The 21,718-nt window shown below is 37.5% G+C and overlaps 1 protein-coding gene across 1 annotated transcript in view; it reads left to right on the top strand.

Moving 5' to 3' along the window:
* The window catches only part of LOC140245326 (alsin-like), a 61,973-nt gene extending 42,307 nt beyond the window's left edge, over positions 1-19,666 (top strand). Inside the window, exons 15-28 of the mRNA XM_072324905.1 lie at positions 60-166; positions 1,706-1,771; positions 2,382-2,480; positions 2,932-3,202; positions 6,516-6,593; positions 7,588-7,709; positions 8,516-8,686; positions 13,125-13,230; positions 14,120-14,277; positions 14,904-15,065; positions 15,867-16,046; positions 17,713-17,758; positions 18,389-18,597; positions 19,514-19,666. Coding sequence (XP_072181006.1) covers positions 60-166; positions 1,706-1,771; positions 2,382-2,480; positions 2,932-3,202; positions 6,516-6,593; positions 7,588-7,709; positions 8,516-8,686; positions 13,125-13,230; positions 14,120-14,277; positions 14,904-15,065; positions 15,867-16,046; positions 17,713-17,758; positions 18,389-18,597; positions 19,514-19,655 — 1,917 coding nt within the window. The 3' untranslated portion in view covers positions 19,656-19,666. The remainder of the gene's footprint in view (positions 1-59; positions 167-1,705; positions 1,772-2,381; positions 2,481-2,931; positions 3,203-6,515; positions 6,594-7,587; positions 7,710-8,515; positions 8,687-13,124; positions 13,231-14,119; positions 14,278-14,903; positions 15,066-15,866; positions 16,047-17,712; positions 17,759-18,388; positions 18,598-19,513) is intronic.
* Positions 19,667-21,718: the final 2,052 nt, after the last annotated feature.

The raw sequence follows: 21,718 nt of genomic DNA, 5'->3' as shown, positions 1-21,718 counted from the left end.
CTGGTGCCTTTGTATCTCCTGTGATCCATGTTACATCCTCTGCATCCTCTGTCTCCTAGGTTCCACCAAAGTTAACCAGACAGGGGCGCCATGTATTTGGCAATGCAGGGGTGCACAAAGATGCTGTATATGAGGGAACATGGCTGAATGGAAAACCCAATGGAAAGTGAGTTGTAGGAGTATTTTGTTTCAAACTTTCTTTTGTTCCCCATCTTTGTAGTCTCATCTCTTTTGAAACTATGAATATTTCACAAGTAAATGTATTAATTCTGGCAAATTGGACTTTTGGGGAAACCATGATTAGAATGCTTTAATAACTCATCCTAATTCCTTCTTCAGGCCCGACAGACTGACAATCACTATCCTTATGTGAGGGGTTGATGTTAAAGGTACAGTTTACCATTGGGAGCAGTGATTTAAAGATTGTTCAAGTTATCACATGTGATGCATACACATGTATGTATAGGTCAGTTGTATCAAAAAACATCCTACCATATAAAAATTTTGCAATAAAGCCTAAAGCGTATTAAAGGAGATGTCACTATTATCACTAAACCATAACTGTAGACGGTTTAGTCTAGAGACAATTTTATTATAACTGTTGTTCACATTTTGTATATTTAACAATACTTAACTTTGATTATACTAATTAGCTTTTTTACACTGTTGTTTATATCCCCAAGTCACATTATAGAACTATTTTAATGCACTAAAGCTGGGTTTTGTTTCATCTGCAAATGGTAAATAGTGCTTTTAATAATGCTCAAGACATCAAGGATTCCTCAGATGACAGACTTTATTTTTACCAATTTTAATCCAAAAACTTTTAATGGACATCAGGTTGACGACAACAGGTGATTGCTATACTATTAACATCAGAGGCATGTGACCAAGATCGGTTATGTGCCATAACCTTTAAATCATTCCCAACTGGATTTTGCCAAGTATCAAAACAGTGCACCTGCATTTAAACAATGCATGGCATCCTCCTTATAAGGAATTTTCCATTTTTGGCCCTTTAATTTTAAGTCACTGACCTCATTCACTAATTCACTGCTTTATGTTTCAGTAAATATGACACTTGGTATGCTGTAAATGGGCTAAGAACAAGCGTTTATACTTAATATCCTGTTTTCTAACATGTTGGTCTTTCATACAATATGTGCATCTTTTTTTTATACTACCTGTATTTTGTCAATCTCTATTGCTGTCATGAAAATTCCTGTCTACATATTCCAGTACTCTAATGATTTGCCCAATTGAATCTCTGGAGTGAAATATGCAGATACCTTTTGGATGGTTATATTAATACAATATGCTGTATAACATCTAGGTATGGCAGTTGTTGAATAGTAAAGGTAGGGTCTCAAGTCAGTTTTCTACAGAGTGTGATTTGAAAGGTTTTAGATTGTTAAAAAACTGTGGAATGTACTGCAGTGTGTTTCAATGTCTTTATGATTTTTGCATATCTTACTCATTATGGAGCATGGTCCAAACTATTTTGTAAAGGTTTAGCACCAGTTTTTGATGAAATAAAATCATTGATGTTAGCCTCACATGACTTTGAAAACATAACAGCTCTGTTTACATGATATAAGAGCATATTAGTGCTCTAGGTGGATGGATTTGCATTTTAGCTGAGCTCATTTCATTACAACTTTCTTGCTCATATTTTTTGCCTGTTTGTTGTGTTGTCTTCTGACAGGGGTATTCTAAGATGGCCAGATGGTAAGAAGTATACTGGCAACTTTGTGCAAGGTCTGCAACAAGGGTGAGGATGCACTTTTTGAACTACATTGATCTTATCATGTTGTGGTCAAAGCCTTATCTATATCATATTGTGGTCATATTGTGGTCAAAACCTTATCTTATCATATTGTGGTCAAAACAGGATTCCAGATATCTCTCAAACAAGTTACAACATTCCAAGTGTATTTGAGGCTTTCAATTTTGAGTTATCTGTCTCAACCACTGTTTTATTAATCAGAAACCTTTTGTCCATAAGCCTCTGAAACCTGAAGTTGTAAGGTTTTCTGTCAAACAATTCCGATGTTGCAAATTTGATTGAAGGAAACCAAGGTCCAGATATAAATATGAATCATGTAAAAACAGCAATATTCGTAGAACACATCAGTAAAGTTTAAGGAAAATCAGACAATTGATTCAAGAGTTATGAATGTGTAAACAGTCTGTGCCATCTTTGCTGGATAAGAAGACTGCTACAGTTCATGATGTCATTGTAGACTACAATTTGAAGAAAATATTAGGTGCTTATGCCTTCAATTGAAAAAAAAAAAGGGGGGGGGCGAGGGGAGATAGACACAGTAAAATTTTCCAGTAAAATTAGTGTAACACAATGTTTATAACCATTTTGTTTCCAGTCATGGTGTTCTCACCATACCAGGTCCAGATCCATCACAGCAGGAAGTTTATGAAGGCCAGTGGCATGATGGGAAGATGCATGGTGTTGGTGTTCTAAGGTATAGTATGCTATCAGGTTGATCTTGAAAAGACTATGAGTGACATGGGTCCAAGTTTTTTTCATATGATATAATTAGTGGTGTCAAGCACATTGTAAAATTTGATGACACAGAATTGCTTAGTTTGAACTTAGTGTGTTCAGTGAGTTAGGACCACACTGAGGGTGTATGCCTATGTTAAGATGTCTAACCAAATAGAATAGAAGTTTGATTATACTGCATACTGTAAATATCAAGTGACTGTGCAGGTATTTTTGAAAGGAGACCAAGCAAAGAAAAAAAAAACAGTAAGCAAGATACCATTATTTATGTGAAAGTGGAAATTGAATAGGTAGGATTGTTAGCCACATAATCCTGTTCTGTCATGAACTGTGTTATCAATCTCCTTCAAACTTACAAATGCAGCTGTAAGTTTTCTCTGTAATAATAGCCAGTCTCTGCTGTCTGTCAGATACCACAATGGATCAGTATATCAAGGGGAATTCCAAGATGGTGTACTGCATGGACATGGCACTCTTCAAATTGGCAATACTGCTGTGCAAGACATCTACATTGGTGAGTGGCGAAATGGCAAGCGTCACGGCTATGGTGTCATCGATGACAACTCACGGGGAGAGAAGTACATGGGAATGTGGCACGATGACCATCGTCATGGCAACGGGCTTGTCATCACCCTAAGTGGGATCTACTATGAGGCAGTGTTTTCTCACAACAAAATGAGCGTAAGTTGTCATTTTGTCTTTCTGGTGCTTGCCATGTAGGAACAATCATTACTTTTCTTCAGGATTTTCAATAAATTCTACTCTGGACTGTAAAGGCTAAAGTCTGGATGGCACTTTTACAAAGCATCTTTTAACCCTAAAGGGGCCGGGCTTTTTTGGCTATGCTCAGACCGGGGGCGGATTCCGGGGGCGGATCTCGGCCATCGGTGGTGCGATCGCGATGAAATTTTGCATGCGTGAGACCCGCGTCATAATCTACAAGATTGTGTCATAAGATTTTTTGAAACAATCAATTTCTAATTTTAATTAATTAATTATGCAAATTAAGCTCAAGGTGATATTTTAGCTTAATTAAAAGCATTGAGAGTCTAATTTTTGATCTGTAAATCTGTTTTAGCATATTCAACAATTGTACATCACAAAAACTTCCAAAACTCATTTCAATTCTTATGTATTTTATTGTTTTCAGAATTTCTTATGTATTTCTTTGTTTTTCAACTTTTGTTTTTTCTTTGTTTTTTCATTGGAAATTGTCACTGACAACTTTTCTACCATAATTAGCACAAAATTAATCAATGAAAGTGATTAATTGTAAAAATAATCAGGTTTTTATGCCTTTCATGACAGAGCACTGTTTTCCATAGGAAATGTACACAAAATTGTGCCCGTTTTGGAGCGACATTCCGTTACAAAAATGGGCGTGGCTTCGCAAAAGTATGCGCAGACGTTGCAAATTTGGTCTCAAAAGTTGCGCGAGACTTGAACGAAGAAAGTCAAGAAGCCTCGCGATGAGGCCTTCTCGCGTTACAGAATTATAGCGCGAAACGTCGAGGGGGGGGGCGGATTCCGCCCCCCCCCCCCCCCCCCCCTGGCCCTTTTAGGGTTAAATGTCCTTGGTTTTAGTAGGGAAAGATGGGACATACCTGTTGAATGTTTTCAGCAATCATTGTTAAGTTCCTTGTAGGAGTCAATTAGTTTTAGTGTAAAGTGATTGTATGATGTGTCTTGTGTCCCCATGCATCATGCATTTTTCCTTGTATTGTCAGCATGTAAAGTAGTGCCAATTTGTTATGTCCTTGTACCTTGTGTGTGGATATTCTATTTTTGCAAAATATTATAGGATTATGAATATTACAGAATTTTTCGCATACAGTAATTAATGTACTGTCGGGCAGAGCATTTTTTACCCAATTATTAAAGCAGTGTACCTGATTTACCAGAGAGCATGTGCCATTCACATCAAAATATCCTACAGTGAATTGCTGGATAGTCATGTTTTGTGACTTGTGTGTTGCTGTGTGTGTAGTTTTGGTAGTGTGTGTGGTGCTGGTGCAAAAGTTTGTACTTGGCATGCCTAAAAACATCTACTTGTAGTGATGTAGGGAATTATGTTTAAACATAGTGTATGTATTTTACCTGTCACCACTCCTAGCACCTCAACAGTTTTTTTTCAGAGTCTATATTTACCATCTATTGTAAAGACTTTCCACAGGAAACTATGCAATAGATTAGATTTGTCTGCACAATAGGCCGGTTTACTAATGTATGCACAGATCTTTAATTTTGCACACGGCCGCAACCTCGGGCAAACAAAGGATGCGAGCCTGCAACGTCGGCTGCTGCAGCCGTCCCCGACACGTCCCCACATGTAGACTTACGTGTATGTTGTGTACATGTGTGCGATGCATCAACTTCGATTTTACCTCCTGGCATTTCGTGTGGCTCTAAATCAATTCCCAACCTTAGATGAGGGAAAATTCTGCTGTGATCAAACGCAGTTTGGACTATAGTTTCAATTTTATTGAATTTTGGCTTCGATTTTGTCTTCAGTAGTTCTGAAAATGGGTGGAAAACACTGCTGCTACGGAACATGCAACAGTATGACCGCATCACTTCAAACTTCAATGATTTTAAGCATTATGATTAATTGTGAAATCTAAACTAGACAACGAATGTCATAATCGATATGTTTCCAAGGATTTTTTTATTTTTAAAGTTAGACTCAGACTGATTAGACCTCATGAAATGAAATGACGATTTTGACCTATTTTTCTATTAACGATAACAGTTAGGGGGCCTAGCCCTATATAGATCTAGACTAGATCTAGAGTAGATCTAGACGTAGGCCTAGACCTAGAATTAAAAACAAAAACAATGATAGACCTAACCTCCCTGATATTCGCAGTAGGCAACATTTATTTCCCCCGTTGACTTATTCATCACGACCCAGGTCTGGTACGTTGGTTTGTTGAGGTATGTCCGGTCGGCCTAACCTCACCAAGGATAACAGGAAAAGGGCTCGTGTCCGAAACCTCATTGAACTTCAGGCTTGAAACACTCCCATCCGCGAAAAGACGGTAGTCCTCAAATGACTTGTATCCCTTTAGCGTTTCCAGTCATAGTCAGTCCAATTGATGATCAGGTAGTTGAACACGTCAAAGAGTCCAAAATCTGGAATACTCTCGAAGTTGGATGTAAACCCAGCGAGCTTGTTAGTTAGGGTCGGAGAACGAGCAGCCTACCAGAGGCTTAGCGAGCTTCTCCTGCAGTGACCGGCCGGTGTCCGCCCGGGAGAGGTCGAGATCGACGGGCAAATCCAAATCGGCTACGGCAGTTGCACTAGTTTGATGAGTTTCTCCTTGTTGTAGCCGCTTGTGCTCACACCTATATCCCTAAAATACTCAGTTAATTCCTTAACTGTCCAATTCTTCCATGGCTTACTCGAACTTTGGCTAGAACTTGAAGCTGACGCCATCTCAAAGCAAGATTATAGCAAACAAAAGTTGTCGATTATCCGCAGCGAGTAATGATCGTAGACAATACACGCGTGAATGCAAAAACAGTGTGGCGCGCGCGTCCGCGCTTATTTCGCTTGCCCGACTTAGTTACAATCACTAGGGTCGCGTGGGGTTGACGTCATTATGCATATCATTAGTAAACCGGCCTATTTCTATCCTTTCTTTATGTCGATGTAGGACAATTTGTCAATCAGTTTCTACCCATTTTACAGAAATGTCTACAAGATTATCAGGTAACTGTCACATGCTACAGAACTATTTGTTCACCCTGTATGTCAGTTAAGCATGGTACCCAATGAAATGGTACCCAAATATGCTAAGATTATTAATGTACCTACTATTATGTACGTACAGTCACAGAGCCTCCTGCTGCTGACGATTGAGTTTTGATACCCACAATACTGAATGATTGTCATAATCTGTTTGCTGCCATACTATAAAAACCATAATTTTCCTGTGATTTAAGAAATTACTCAGTAACTTGTCTGCATGTGTGTGTATTTCTCTCTTACCAGGGATCAGGTGTCCTTGTGACGGAGGATGGCACCTGTTACGAGGGGGAACTTGCTACAGGACCAACACTAAATGGAAAGGTGTGATGATTGGCAGGGAAAATTAAACGCTCGGGTGTTCAATATTGCATTGCTGAGCCAAGATGGTTTATTATGATTCGTGTCTCATGTTTTGAGTGCAGTATTTAGTTAGGTTGAAAATAGTACTGCTAACTAAGCTATCATACCAATAGTGACAACCAGATAAAATTCTTGCAGTAGATTGTTGTAACTCATACATATCACTGTTAGTGTCATGTACAGACACGTACTATGTTCAGTTATCCACCTAACATTGCATGTGATGCTACATTGTATCTGTGGTAACTGAATTCTTCATGTGTTATCATAAATGTATTTAGTGTTGATGATTTTGAATATTCGGACAAAGTAAATTGTAGAAATTGTAACTGAAATGATAATCGATATAAAGTGTTTGTAGTATGGATGGTTGGTAATTGATCTTGCATTAAACATTTGTTATTGTTTTTTTACATCATATTTCATAATACCATACATTGAATGAGCTCACATCTGTAAACAAATCAAAGCTTAAAAAGATATGTGTGATTAAGACTGACCATATGAACACTTCAAATGAGGATGTCTTCATGATCCTTGTCCAATGTGTATACTTTAATATGCACAAGGCATCTGTCTTTCCTACCATTGTCTAAATGAAATCTATGAATTTCTTGAAGATAAAACAGATTTTTGGTGTTGTCACAAGTTACCTTATGTTCAATTTATTTCAGTTTTTCCTTTTGTATTATATCCTTTGTGAATACTCTTTCTGTATATCTGAAGGCATATTTGACTGATTTCCAAATGGATACAGATAGCTTGTTTGCGTATTCATTGTTGTACTTGGGGGGTAAAAATGCATTGTTGTTTTTAATCATCAGTATTACTCTCAAGATTCTACACAACAGTAACTGAAGGAGCATGCAGTCTTGTTCTCAGTGGTGATAAATTTCATGCATGTTAGGACAGGTGTTTAGAAGTGTTAAAGTGAATGTTTGTGTTTCTACCTCAGGGGACCCTTACACTCCCAAATGGTGATGTGCTTGAGGGAACTTTCAACGGCCTGTGGGGGGATGGCGTGAAGATCAATGGCACGTTTAATAAAGGCATGCAGGAGATATCAAAGAGGCTATGGTGAGTGCCATGAGTTGTGGCTATTCCAACATGAAGGATTTCACTCCGTACAAAATTTTTTGAGCTATTTCTTCCTAGATTCCATGTAACTATCAAAATGACATTGAATCATTCTCATGTTCTAGATATTAGGCCTTTGTATGTGCAAACTTTTAGAAAATGCCCTGTACACATACTTAAAATAATTCTTGAAAAAAAAAACACCATTTATTTCTTTATGAGTATACCAAATTACACAGTTAAGATCTTCATGTATATGTTGTCATTTGAGAAGGGGAAAAGTAATGACTTTGTGCAAAATCCAGTGAGGTGAGATGTATTTCATGTTTGGGTAGAAAACAAAATCTTTCAAATTATTTCACAGTGTGGGAATTTTCATTAAGCAGCATATAAAAATGAATACATTATGAGTGAAATTTCAGGAGAATTACATCATCAGCAATCTATGCTTGGAAAGAAATGAGTAACTGAAGGAAAATCAAGATATTTGTAATCTCTTTTTACATGAGAGGCACCATACATCTTCTTCGGGGAACAATACAATCTTGTTTGCTTGTTGGGTTCAGTTGCCATGTAAACGTGGTGTATATCAACATCATCAAAGTCTTATGATTCCACTTTGCTTTATAAGAATCACAATGCAGCCATATTGTCACCATTCTATTCAAGGCAGGCAGGTGGATGAACTGAACCAATTCGCAAATTCAAAATAAATACACTAGGATAAGAACATGTACAGTATGTATCTGTGATGTGAAGTATTTTGATCTGGTGTAACTCTATCTCTGTGTCATTTTGTATGTTAGTGCTATTGGCAGACATACAGTGCCCCCAGACCAGAAGTGGGAGGACATCTTCCGGCAATGCAGGAGTCTGCTTGGCTTTGTTAACAGTGTCCAGCCAGATTCACACAAGGCATGGGAAGCTATAGCAGTAGCACTCTCCACTGGACAAAGACTTCAGGATACGTGTGACCAGTAAGTGAGAGTGAACATACAGAACACAGTCCTATGCATCCATTTTTTGAGTATAGAGAAATAGACAGCATTTTGTGTCATTTAAGCAGGATCAAATTTATTTTTGAACAAGCATTTATACAACATGGATCTTTAACCCTAACTAGGCTGGGGGGGCCTCCGAGGCCCCCCCCTCAACGTTCCGTGCGATGTATCGCTATCACGAAAAGCTCTCGCCACGACGTTTCATGACTTCTTTCTTTCGAGTCTCCCGCATCTTTTGACACCAAATCTGTGATGCCCAGGCGCGCAGTTCCAAAGTTGTGCATAAATAAGTATGTGCATGTCAGACCAAAAATTGCTCCAAAATGTGAATTCATGTACAATTTCAATGCAAACTGTGCTTACAAGCAAATTTCATAAAAGCATGATCATTTTGGGGTTTTATTGATTAAAATCAATTAATAACATATTTTCTTGTTCGGAACAATGTCGCGGACAAATTTCATCGAAAAAACAATGAAAAACATAAAGTTGAAAAAACAAAGAAATACATAAGAAATTTAAAAAAACAATAAAATACTTAATCCATATCGGGCCACCTATGGGATATTCCGTAGTTCGTTTGAACGCTGCAGGGGCCACATACGGAATATCCCGTAGTGAATGAAATGACATATAAACGACGTCATTCCAAAGTTCTTTCACCTTCTAACCTTTGACAACATATCCCAGAATGCTTTACTACACTGTCTGCGATAATTCAAGAACGTTTTGTCAGTCGAACACCAACAATATCGTAAAAATCATCGAAAATAATGTGTTTTCTTGGATTAACGTGAATAACCACGAAGCGTCAGTGGGTGCTATCTAAAGCTGTACATTGTGCTCGATTTTGGATTTTCTGCGGCAGTTTTTGAGGAAGTTTGGACACTGGCCGGTCGATGATTCGACTGTGATAATAGTCCCACATGTATGTACAACAATTGTATAATTCAGTCGAAACTGAAAAGCTGTAGAAGTGTATCTATCGTGATGAGTTTCACTTCAACAAACTATAGGATGCACACATTATACTATCGATTTCCCGTGCACCCGCAGTGGCGTCATCGTCATAAACATAAACATAAACCTGCAATTATGGTATCAATGGTCATGATATTGCTGACACTCTGGTCATTTCATTTCCGATACTGGATGTGTAAAATTACAACATTTGCTATATTTAATCCATCAATGAAAGCAAACAAACAAATTGATTTCGTAACTTTTGGATGACTGTACTTCACTTCTGCCGAGTACTATGACTGCACTGTGCATTGAATGGCAGCATGTCATATACCATTTTAAAGGGAATTTTATCTTCTTTAAAATGACATAGGCCTATAACTTGTCTATGTTTTGTTCACTGCTTTCTAATGAAGAGCGATTGTTAGGAGAGTTGTCTGCCTGTGGGCGTGTGTGTGCAAACGGTGCTGGGCCACTGCGGTGTTTGTTTATACAAGTGCGTTGGCCCGATATGGGTTAAGAAATTTTTTCTGATAGCATATTTTTTTTCTCTTACATTTGCTAAGGACACTAAAAAGAATATTTACACAAAAAATGTGCCTGTTTTGAGCTTCATTTAGTGATTTATACGAAATTTTGTGATTTCATGCATCATTATGCATAAATTAGCATAATTTAGCATAAATGATATTCTTTTTATTCCTCCGCCACGAAGTGGTGCTGGAGGCATTATGTTTTCGGGTTGTCCGTCTGTTCGTCCGTCTGTCTGTCCTTCCATCCGTCCGTAATCAATTTTGTGGACAGCGTAACTAAAAAACCATCCTAATGGAACTTGGCATGTATGTGAATGAGGGGGTGAAGTTGTGCCTATCAACATTTGGGTACACATCCTCAAGGTCAAAGGTCAAGGACAAATACTCAAAATGTCACTACTTCCCCCATATCTATGCAATGCCTGAAGATATTTTCTTGAAACTTAGTGTATACATGTACTTCCCAATTAAGAACCTTTGGTGAGAGTTTTGGGTCATGAGGTCAAAGGTCAGAGGTCAAAAGGTCTAGTAAAATTTTAAAATTTTACTTTTTTCTCCATATCTTGGAAATTGTTCAAAGTATCTTCATGGAACATAGTATATATGCATATACTGACTGGCAGTAATTAAGGAATTTTGGGTCAAAGTTCAGAGTCAAAGGTCAAGGTCAACTTTTCAAAATTTTACTATTTCCCTTATATTTATGCAATGCCTGCAGGATTTTTTTTTTTCAACTTGGTGTATACATGTATTACCCAATGGAGATTCTCTGGGAAGTTTGTTTAGGTTGGGGTTTTTTTGCCAAAAAAGGTCAAAGGTCAAAAGGTCAAAGACCAAGTGAAAGTGCTGAACTTTACTTCTTCCTCCATATCTCGGAAGTGGCTCAAGTTATCTTGAAACTTAGTACATATGTGACCGTGCATCACAAAACGAACAAAAGTCGCATGCAGTGAATTTGTGTGAGGACTGAAGATAGGTGAAATGGGTCAACCTAGCCAATTTTGAGTTTTTTATATTTTCTGAAAGAGCAAGTCTTCTTCTACATCATGTTAAAGTTTGGGATCCTAAAACAAACAGGAAACTGTGTTATTAGTAGTTTTTCTCAGACACTTTATTGTAGAACAGTGTGATTAGATGTTTCTTAAAGAGTCTGCTTTTCATTTCTTAAAAATCCTGTACACACTCTTCACTTTCAACTCTAATAACTTTTGAAAGGATAATGCTACTGCTTTGAAAGTTGTCATTAATCATGGACAAAATGTGTTAATGAAGCATGCCTAATTTAAGCTTAATCTTATAATCTCTTCATTGTTATCGCTCCGGTGGTAAACACCCTGTTTCTTGTCCCATTCATGGCACAGCTAGCGTGGCTTGGAAAAGATTAAGCGCTTGAATAGACTCTTTACTTCAGAGCCTCTTTTCTCAGTTCACACTTTTCCTAAGTGTGTGCTTTCTTTCCAACATTTAGAAAGGTTAGGAGAGTCCATTTGAATTGAGTTATACATCATTTCAAAGCTTAGAGTCTGCTCTTTTAGAATATGGCCTTAACTTAAAATCCATGTCTGGCAACTTTTTGTTTGTTTTGTGGTTCATGGTCACATGTGTTCTGCCTGACAGTGATTCTCTTATGAATTATAGGGTCAAAGGTCAGGGGCTAGGTGAAAATGGTAACAATTTACTGTACTGTTCAATACGGAAATTGCACTTTTTCTCCATACCTTGAAAATTACTTAATGTAAACTTATAAAAGGGTCAAAGTCAAGTAAAAGTCCTCAAATCCCCAAATACATGCTCTCAAAGGTGAACATTAACACATTTGTGACGAACATATCATTTTAATATTTTGCAAATTATAAAATGTGAAACTGTCATCACGCATTGTCCACATGTATTAGAGACCTATTGGGAGAATCATGCTTTATGGCGGAGGCATACCAGTCGCCATCGCGACATTTCTAGTTTAAAAATTAACTTCATGGTACTTTAGATTACATCATAGGCAACGTGTGTGCCAATTTTCGTCCTGATCGCGCAGTCGACGGCCGAGATCTGCCCCCCCGGCTCTATCATCTACCTAAATAGCCCGGCCTAGTTAGGGTTAAACGTAGAGTGAACAATCACAACGACTTGTTAAACTTACTTTCTCTAAAATTGGATGTTTCTTTGTTGCATTGGAAATGTGTTTAGCATAAAAGAGGATTTTTAATTGTCACATCCCATTATACACTTTACGCCATCTCTGAATTAGATCACTTGAGAAGTAGTGAGGCTCACAAGATGAGGTTCAGCCTTTACACTTCTTGTGAACAAAATGAATTAACACTCATACTTGTAGCTCATCTAACATACTACAGTGCTCCTGTTCCTCCTTAGAATAAGGGAATAATTGTCAAAGCTCCATCTAATACACCTATCCAACCCTAAGTGTTTCTCCCTCTCTCTCATATCCTTAAGTTATTTGTCTTGCTCTTGAAATAATTAGACACAAATAAAGAGTTGACATGTATGACTGTGTCTTGTACCGTGGGACAAAAGGAACCTTTGATAGTCTCATCCAACCAGAGCTTCTGAAATGACTGGGAGTCTTTTCAAGGAGAGTGCATTTGAGCTACAATTGAACTTTGTGTAGTAGTATTTCACAGAGCATTTTAAAGGGATTGGAAACCTCCAAGCTTATTCAATGCATTTTGTTTGTTTGATTTACCATAGAAAAGTTAACAGATTGTTCGATAGTATTTCACAACAAGTTAACAAAACTGAGTGTGATTGTGCAGCACAATTTCTTGGAATGTAGGACCCTTAATACCTTGGCCTGGCTTTGTCTCTAGAAATATGAAGACATCAAGGGTATTATTTCAGTAAGTTTTGTTAAAGCATGAAGTGTATCAATATGAATGTTTCATGTTCCATATCCGTAGCATGGGACGTCGTGTGTCAATTGAAGGCCTGGAGAGGATACCAGTGCACAACAGAGGAAAGATTACCCCAAGTGACTACAAAGCTATACAGGATTACCTCACGAAGGTGACAAAAAACTGAAATAAAATAACACTCTAGTTGTGTGCTAGGATGGTAATTTTTTATCAGTAGGTAGGGTATGCCTACAGGGAAAAAAAAAGAAGTTCTGCAATTTGAGGTCTGGAGAGACCAGCCGAGCCAGTGATGTGTGTAATCATATCCACACATCCACAGTAGATTAATGCCAACATCATGGGATGTTCCTCAGAGAACTAGGAGTGTTAGTTTAATCACATCAATGAGGTATATCATGCCAAACAAAGGCAAACTAAAATGGCTGGTCAGCAAAAGAAGAATATAAAATGCAAAGCAGTTCAAAATATGTAACTTTGGCAAACTGCTTTTTCAAGTGCAAACATTCTCGTGTTTTAGGTTTATAGGAAATAATGCTAGCCCCATATATACATGCACCTCTTTCATGAAGTAGTGAGTTTTAGAAAATGCCTCTTCTGTAAGTGTAATGTTATGTGTTGTTTAGATGTCCCATGTGGTGTCTTTCATGTATAGACAATACATTGTATATTATATTATGTTGTGGATACAGTGGTGTCATTGATGCACTCATCCAGTATCACATTTAACCTTTTATTCATTAAATCAAGATTCTATAATATCCATCTTGTGCAGATTAGCAAGGTAGGGTCAGGAAGATGTAAAGTGTTACACATGCTCTACTAACGTTGCTCTATGTTTGGAGATAACCTGTAGCTTGGAGAGAAGAGGGCTGTACATTAAAGATGTACTTTATATTACTTTTATTGGTAGTTCATTATTGTCCATGGCTATCCATCATACAATGTATTTCCTTTTGTTATCTTATCAGTCCTGTCATGTTTTGTATGTGTGCTGAAAGTAAGAGTGAATGTGAAACTAGAAATGTTTGTGTTTCTGTTAGGCCTTTGATCATCCACTGCATCCATTGGGGAGACTGGTGGACAACCTGGTCAATGTCTACCGAGCCACGTATATTGGTGTGGGGGCTCATCACTGGCTGCTTCCTTTTGCTGTGGCTGAGATACACTCTTATGTCAATAGACTCTACAGCCTCCTCAGGTGAGAGTCTCTATGTGGTTGGATGCTTCGTAGACAAGGTCATTGCACTTTGTTTGTAATGCTGTTATCCACAACTCTCGCTCGCATTAGATTAGATGCAACATTACCCCAATTCACTTTGCATACATCAGCAGGTGAAGTACATTCAATAGTGATCTTAAAGAAGGTGTGAAATTTTGTCTGAATGTTGGATGGTACAGCAGTCTAGATTTCCCCTGATGGTGCTCTATGAATCATACATGCCATCTGATCTACACACAGCCTGCAATTAATATGGGTGTGTTTATCCTTTTTTAATGTGTACAAATCAATTTAATATATTTGAGGTACGGTACTCATTTAGATTCACTGTCAGATGTTGTAAGTTTACACAGTGAATGACAGCATTAAGCCTGATAAAGTGAACTGAACTGCTGCAGCAGATGCTATTTTGGAATATTCTGTAAAAAGGAAACATTACTTGGAATAATGACATGATGTTTTTAGTGCTTTTAGCATCACAGCATTGTTGAATGAAAAATATGAAAATCAACAATCATAAGCATTGGGCTTGAATCTTTCTTGTCTTGCAAGCTGTACCACTGATGTTGTTACAACCTTTTATGTTTGTGTCAATGATTTGTCAGAGTGCTGTTCCCTGAGCTCCCTGGAGAGGAACCACGAGTCATATCTCCCATGCAGGAGCAGGCTCCTACCTTCCACTACTACTATGACTATGGAGATTCACAGCCAGGTGGGAACCAGACCACACCCCTCATCACACCTAAAGAGAAAGAACCAGATGACATGTAAGTGGTGATATTCAACCATTCAAAAAGTTGTTGTTTTTAGTGTTATTGAATTCTAACTCAGTACAAGAACTGTTAACTTTCAGCCTTGTTTGTTTTTTTGGGGTTTTTTTTGTTTTTTGTTTTTGTTTGTTTGTTTTAGCGGAAGGGATTTCATCTGAAATTAACTTATCCTCATGCTCTTAAGCACTGCATTATACAACTTGTATATTGTGTCATATTATTTGAAACGTGTTATTTGAAATTCACAGCTAGCTAAATTTCTTAATGCCTAAATACTCTTCATTGGTCATTCATGTGCAAATTTACTCAAAATATACTATTTGCTTTCTTTATGTAGTGCCAAGAAAGATTTGACTTGCTTGATGTTGCAGAGATCTTATCATGATTTTTTTTTTTCTGTTGAAAGTGCCAAATTCCTTTCCTTTCATTAAACATGAAAATGATGCCAATATCAAGTGATAGTTTTCCTGTATTTGAAATGGTTTTTGCTGCCATTTTGTACTTTCACAGACCAGGCTCTAGCATTGAACTCTCTTGCATTATTCAGTTCATAAAAGCGGTAGAAGTGATGGTGATTTTTTTTTTTTTTTTATTGATCTTTTGCAATGTTCATATGCAAGGAGTTCAAGATGTTCTTACAGGTAATTGTTGATAATGCAAAATATCTTTACTTGAAGAGATGAACATCATAAACATAAATGGCACCAAGGATGGTGTAAAGTGACAGATAATTGTATCACCTTGTTCCCACATACCAGGTTTCTAAATTACATCACTTTATTTTTGTGTGTTTATTAGTTCTCACCAAATCACCAGTGAGGGCCTCCTTCATCCCTCACTACTGCCGCGCCTCTACCCTGTTATCTTCACTCTGTATGCACTGCGTAATGAGAAGGAGGATGAGCACTACAGGGATCGGCTTGTGAGACTGAACAAGCAGTCTGACCTGGGCCTCATGGCCTACCTTGGAGTGGACCAGTGAGTGTAGTCAGTCTCTGGGTGTGGATTGAACCTTTCTCAGAAGAGCTCAGTTTTGTTTACAGGACAGTTGATATCATAATTCAAACTCCTCAAACATGACACAAGCCTTTAAATGTAGATAACATAACAGAGTGGTAAGAATTTAAATCTGTTTGGGGGCTTGAAATGATCCATACACAGATCATGCAGTTAGAATATTAGCTTATCCAGTGGTAGACATTCACAACCCGCATTCATCACCACAACCTCTTACAGTACAGGGCTCGACACTAACGGTGGCCTGGTGGCCCGGTGGCCCGGTGGCCCAGGGCCACCAAAAATGAAAGTCGGGCCACCAAATTTCAAAAAAGGGCAAATTTGATGGCCCGAGTCGGGGCACCGAAATTTTTTGAAAAGTATGTCAATAAATTCGTAACTTTTTGCGACGGAAATTAGCAGTCAAATTTGTTGAAAGGTGGGATGAAAAGGACTAAATGAGTGCCTGAGAGTGAGTGTTGTGAGTTTGTTGAGGTTTATTTATGAGTAGATATGTCCAACTTCCAATTCTTACTATGATAAAACTTAAATATTTGACTCATTAAAAAAGAACAGGACTTTAATTGTTTTTGATTGCTTTTTTTTTTCGGGCCACCAATTTTTTCTCTTGGGCCACCAAAACTTTGAAATTGAGGATTTTGATGGCCCCATCGGGCCACCAAACAAAAAAGTTAGTGTGGAGCCCTGTCTTACATATATCTTGGCACTCCGGGCTTGTAATATTGATGTGATGAGAAAATGCATACATTGAATATTAATGTCACATACGTGACTACCCTGCTCATAACCCACAAAGAGTCACACATTACGATTCTCTGTAATGGACCAAAATAGTCATTTGTGTTGACAAACTCAAATATTTTAAGTTTGCCTTACCTGGGAGAGTAATCTCTTCTCCACTTTCTGTCAAAATTTTGACACTAAAAGCAAAACTGAAATTGAGATATTAGTAGTTTTTCTGCACCATATTTTTTCGGACAGGCGCTGCTTTCACTGTGATTTTCATTGATAGTTCTGCACAGCATACCTGAATGACCCTTCTCTTTAAATCCTCTTTTCTCCCTTTTCTATGAATCTGCACCTCATAACTCTCTCTTATTTCAATCAATTTTTGAATGGGTGAGGATGCTCCAATTTTAACAAGTTATATATCATTTTTAGGCTTAGAGCTTCTCTTTTAAACTATGTTGAGAAGTGAAAATTCATTTTGGCCTACTTTTTGTGGATTTTGAGCCAGGCAGTCATATAGAGATTTCAGTACTGATGACTATGATGATAAATCATCTAATCATCTATTACATTCTACTTGTGTTTGCACCTCTCCCTCCATGCATGTAGGATTAGCTCAAGATAGGGTTGAGTCTACATGTTGGTGCACACTCTCATGATTTATCTGATTTTTATGTTTTACTGCATTGTTATGTCACCATCCTATTAACACTCTGTTGCAGAGAATGTGGCACTGTAGTTGGCAGAGTCAGTTGTGTGCATAAACCTCACATAATGTGTCATTTTCTAAGTGTCATTATCTGCAATGAATGCTTCTGCAAAAATACATGTCAGAAGTATGCAGCTGTGTATGAGTTTGATTGAAAATGTGATACTACAAATTTGTCTCTTCTGTCAGAAAATTCTGGAGACTGGATGAAAGTACTCTCTCCAATCCAGGCAAGGTAAATATCACCTTGATAATTTTTTTTATAAATTCAGAATTATTGTTTTCGTATATGCATCATGTGTAGTTGATATTCCTCTGAGTTCTATCTGTCACATTAATAGTGATGTGTGCTCACATACTCACATTTTACATGCCATGTAATTATACACCAGGTAGTAGTAGTCCTGTCCCTTCAAAACTTAAGAAGGGAAGAAAAAAGCAAAGAAGGCAAACAGTGGCCTTAAATTAGGCATACCAGTACCGGAATCACACTTCCGTCGTTTTGAAACTTAAATACTGGTATTCTGACATTTGTTGGTTTAAGACCTTTTCTATTCATATTTCATCCAAGTTTTGTTTTTTTTTTTTTTTTTGTCAATACTTTCTACTCTCTATGTGCTCACTCAGTAGTACATATGGTATATGGGAGAGTGAATTACTTTGTGATTGCAGCATAGTATATACAGTGTACACAGTGTACATACAGTGTATACAGTTTTCATACGATATCAATGAACATAATAACTTGTGCAATATCCACAAGAAGATATTATCATCACAGGACAAATGAGATCAATAATGATTGAGTATTTTGCAGCTGACATTTGCTTCATGCTTTTATTCTTGTTTAATGGTTCATAAACAGTTGACAGAGACGAAGGATGCTTCATTCCTGGAGGCTATTGAAAGTCTGCAGAACCTGAGCACAACCTTTTGTCCCATAGACAAGCTACATGTCATTGAAGCTTCCTTTGAGGGCATCAACAATGTCGTCAATGCTCAGCAGAGTGAGGGTCACATATGGTCCATGGACGACTTGTTCCCCGTGTTCCAGTATGTCGTCGTCAGAGCCAGGTACAAACTTCTTTCTTTGAGAGATACAGTATCAGAGGATGAAAGCTGAGAAGGATTAATTATTTTTGAAGCTGTCTCTAACAAACTCTTAAAACAAAAAATTCCCAAATAGTGACTTATGACATCTCTGAGTGGTCATGATGTCAAAATGGCAGCATTTAGTGAATTATGCTATGACCTTTGATGGAGTATTTTGGATGGGAGCTTAAGAATGAACAGTGATATGAAACATTGATTGCATTCTGGAGATGGACATGGGATCACATTTACAAATTTCAAACTATCATGATTTTTTTTTTTCTATCTCTTCTCAGGGAAAACTATTCAAGTGAATATCGTAGATTTCCATTTCTTTCTCACTACCGTATAGAATAGTAAAACTTGTATCATAGGAATGTGTTATGTGCAATATTTCATGCACTACCTACACACATACTAATACATAGATGTACTCTACTGTCCCCTGTCAAATGTGTATGAAGGCCATGTTGTGATGGTATTATTAAAATGAACACAAGGGAGAGTGGAGTAATCAGCATGTAATTAAGGGAAGTAGTGTTCAGCCTTTTGATTAACAGTCAACCATTCTGGTTTACAGAAATCTTCATACCTCTTCATGGTTGATAATATTATAATAATATGATATTACTACTTGTATTCATAACCACTCTGCAGCAATTACTATAAACTGTTCCTAAATCTGGGACTAAGATGTTGAGAAATTTATATGATGATGTTACACATCCAGTTGTTTCTTCTCTTACAAACCAGGATTGCCTAGTATAAATCAAAGGGGAACTCACATCAGAAAGGCAGGGGAGATATGTGTCCAAACATTGCAAAAGAATTAATACGGATAAAAAAAATCAGGCATTGTACATAGTGTATGCTGAATGTCTTATTTCCTCTTGTTCAGGATACCCCACCTAGGATCCGAAATCCAGTTCATTGATGATATGATGGACCCTAACCTCATCCATGGGAAGCTTGGTATCATGTTCACCACCCTCAAGGCCTGCTACATGCATACCAAGAATGACAACCTCAAAATGCTGTGACACCAGAAACAAGTGACATCGAGTATACTGTGAGATGGTGGTGATGTGTGAATGAAAAGTTTGTTGCTCTCGATTCTCTCTTCTTTTTTCCTAGCTTTTAAAATCCACAGTTACACTAATACGGAGCTTTAGATTTTCACGATGGGGACGTTCAGAGGAAAAAAAAACATGTTCTGAGCATGCGCAAAAATGTGCATCAAGTCGATCTATTTATAGCTTGCGTCGTCTGAGTTTTTCACTACTTGTTCTGGGCTATTTGTACGTCCGCTCAATTCACAACGTAGAGAGCTAATTGATGCACCCATCATATGGGGGCGCCATTTTATTTTTTATAAGTTGTGTCTCGGCGTAATCTAAAACTGCTTTTCAACACGATGCAGGGAAGAGGAGAACGTCCAGCATCATCTCAAACGTCTGCGCAGCAAATCTAAAGCTCCCTAATAACACGATTATTTTCAACTTCAAAACACGGCACAATTATTTGAGCAGTGTGGACTGCTGCAGCTGGGGTGCCATTTTAGCATAATGGACATGATTGATAGATTGTAATGGCTGCCACCAATATTGCAATACCTAGGCAGAAAAAAAAGAGGAGTGCGACTGTAATTACACTCTCTCCGTATGTATTACCTGATCAGATTTGTGTCGCTATCGGCTTCAGGACTATGTTGTAATCTTTATCACACTAGTTTGCAACTACACATAGTTCATTTGGAACATGCTGTCAAGTATGAATGATGTTGTCACAGAAATAATTGTGATATTATCAAATCCCATATTTATTGTGAGGCTTCTGATTACAGTTGAATTCTTTGACTGTAATACACTGAGAATGCAGACATCCTGCTATACAGATGGAGCACAGAATCTGTGTGGTACATGTACACATATTCTGTCATTATTATATGTACTTACTTACACTGTAAATGGACATGGGTCCTGCAATGGAAAACAAATGGTTAAAATTAAACAAAGCTGAAATGTGGGTTGTAACGTTGGGTGTGGTAGGTTGTCATGAAGTTGCATTTCTTTTGTTAAATGCTACTTTCTATGCAAGAGACCTCTTGAGAATAAGAGCAAAACTATGAAAATTTCCCTAAATTCTGTGTTTTTGGAACCACTTGCTCAAATGATGCCGAAGTGGGAAGACAAGTAGACCTTTGCCATAAAATGTGCCATAATGTAGTGGTGTTTTGTCTTTAAAAAATCCATTTCGCCTAACCTTGACAATCACATCACATTTTGTAGGATCTTCCTTTGATGGTTCCCCTAATTTTTGTCTTTGAATTTTAAATCCAATCAAATTCCATTATTATTTGATTTGTCAGAAATGCAAATGTCAAAGTTTAGGTCAGTTCAAACAATTTGCTGGTTAGGCACTCTACATATATAAAAGAAAACAATTCCAATGGTCTTATTTTCATACTCTTGTTGAGTACCAAAATATGTAGTATCCTAGTGTTTACTGGAATGTGACGTCATTATCACAGATGGAATGCTTTTGAGACACCTGTGAGTCACGCTGCTAATAAATGCCTTTCATGCTCAATGCTCAGTATGCTGTGTTTCATGTGCACATCACATAATATGATAGTGATGTCAGGGATGTCAGTTTATGATGTTATTCTGCCCAGACACGGGATAAATTGAGCTGATCTACTTATGGAGCAAAGACTATTTGTCTTTCTGTGTACTTAATGTTTCCACAGAATAAGGAGTAGCAGATTTACTTCTTGATTAGAAAATTTGTTAGACATGTATATTGTTCCTATTGCAGGATCTTTCACTATCTGGTTTAATCAAATTATTATTAAATTAGCTCCTCAAATTCATGAAGATTGTTTAAGAAAAGTAATACAGATTCAGCCACAAAACTGTGTACTGTGTATCATTACATAAAATGATGAAGCATTGTATGTGTATATATGCATGTAACAAGATACCAAGTCTGCACAAAGTATCTATATTCGTATTATACCAAATTTATCATTAACTGAGACCCATGTTTAAATGAGTCCTAAAGAATTGTAGTGGTACCTATATAGCATTCAGAACATAAGTAC

The sequence above is a fragment of the Diadema setosum genome, chromosome 22, assembly GCF_964275005.1.
Source record: "Diadema setosum chromosome 22, eeDiaSeto1, whole genome shotgun sequence".
In the NCBI taxonomy this organism is placed as follows: domain Eukaryota; kingdom Metazoa; phylum Echinodermata; class Echinoidea; order Diadematoida; family Diadematidae; genus Diadema; species Diadema setosum.
Note: the sequence above shows the minus strand (reverse complement) of the source record. Positions and strands in the feature narration are given on the sequence as shown.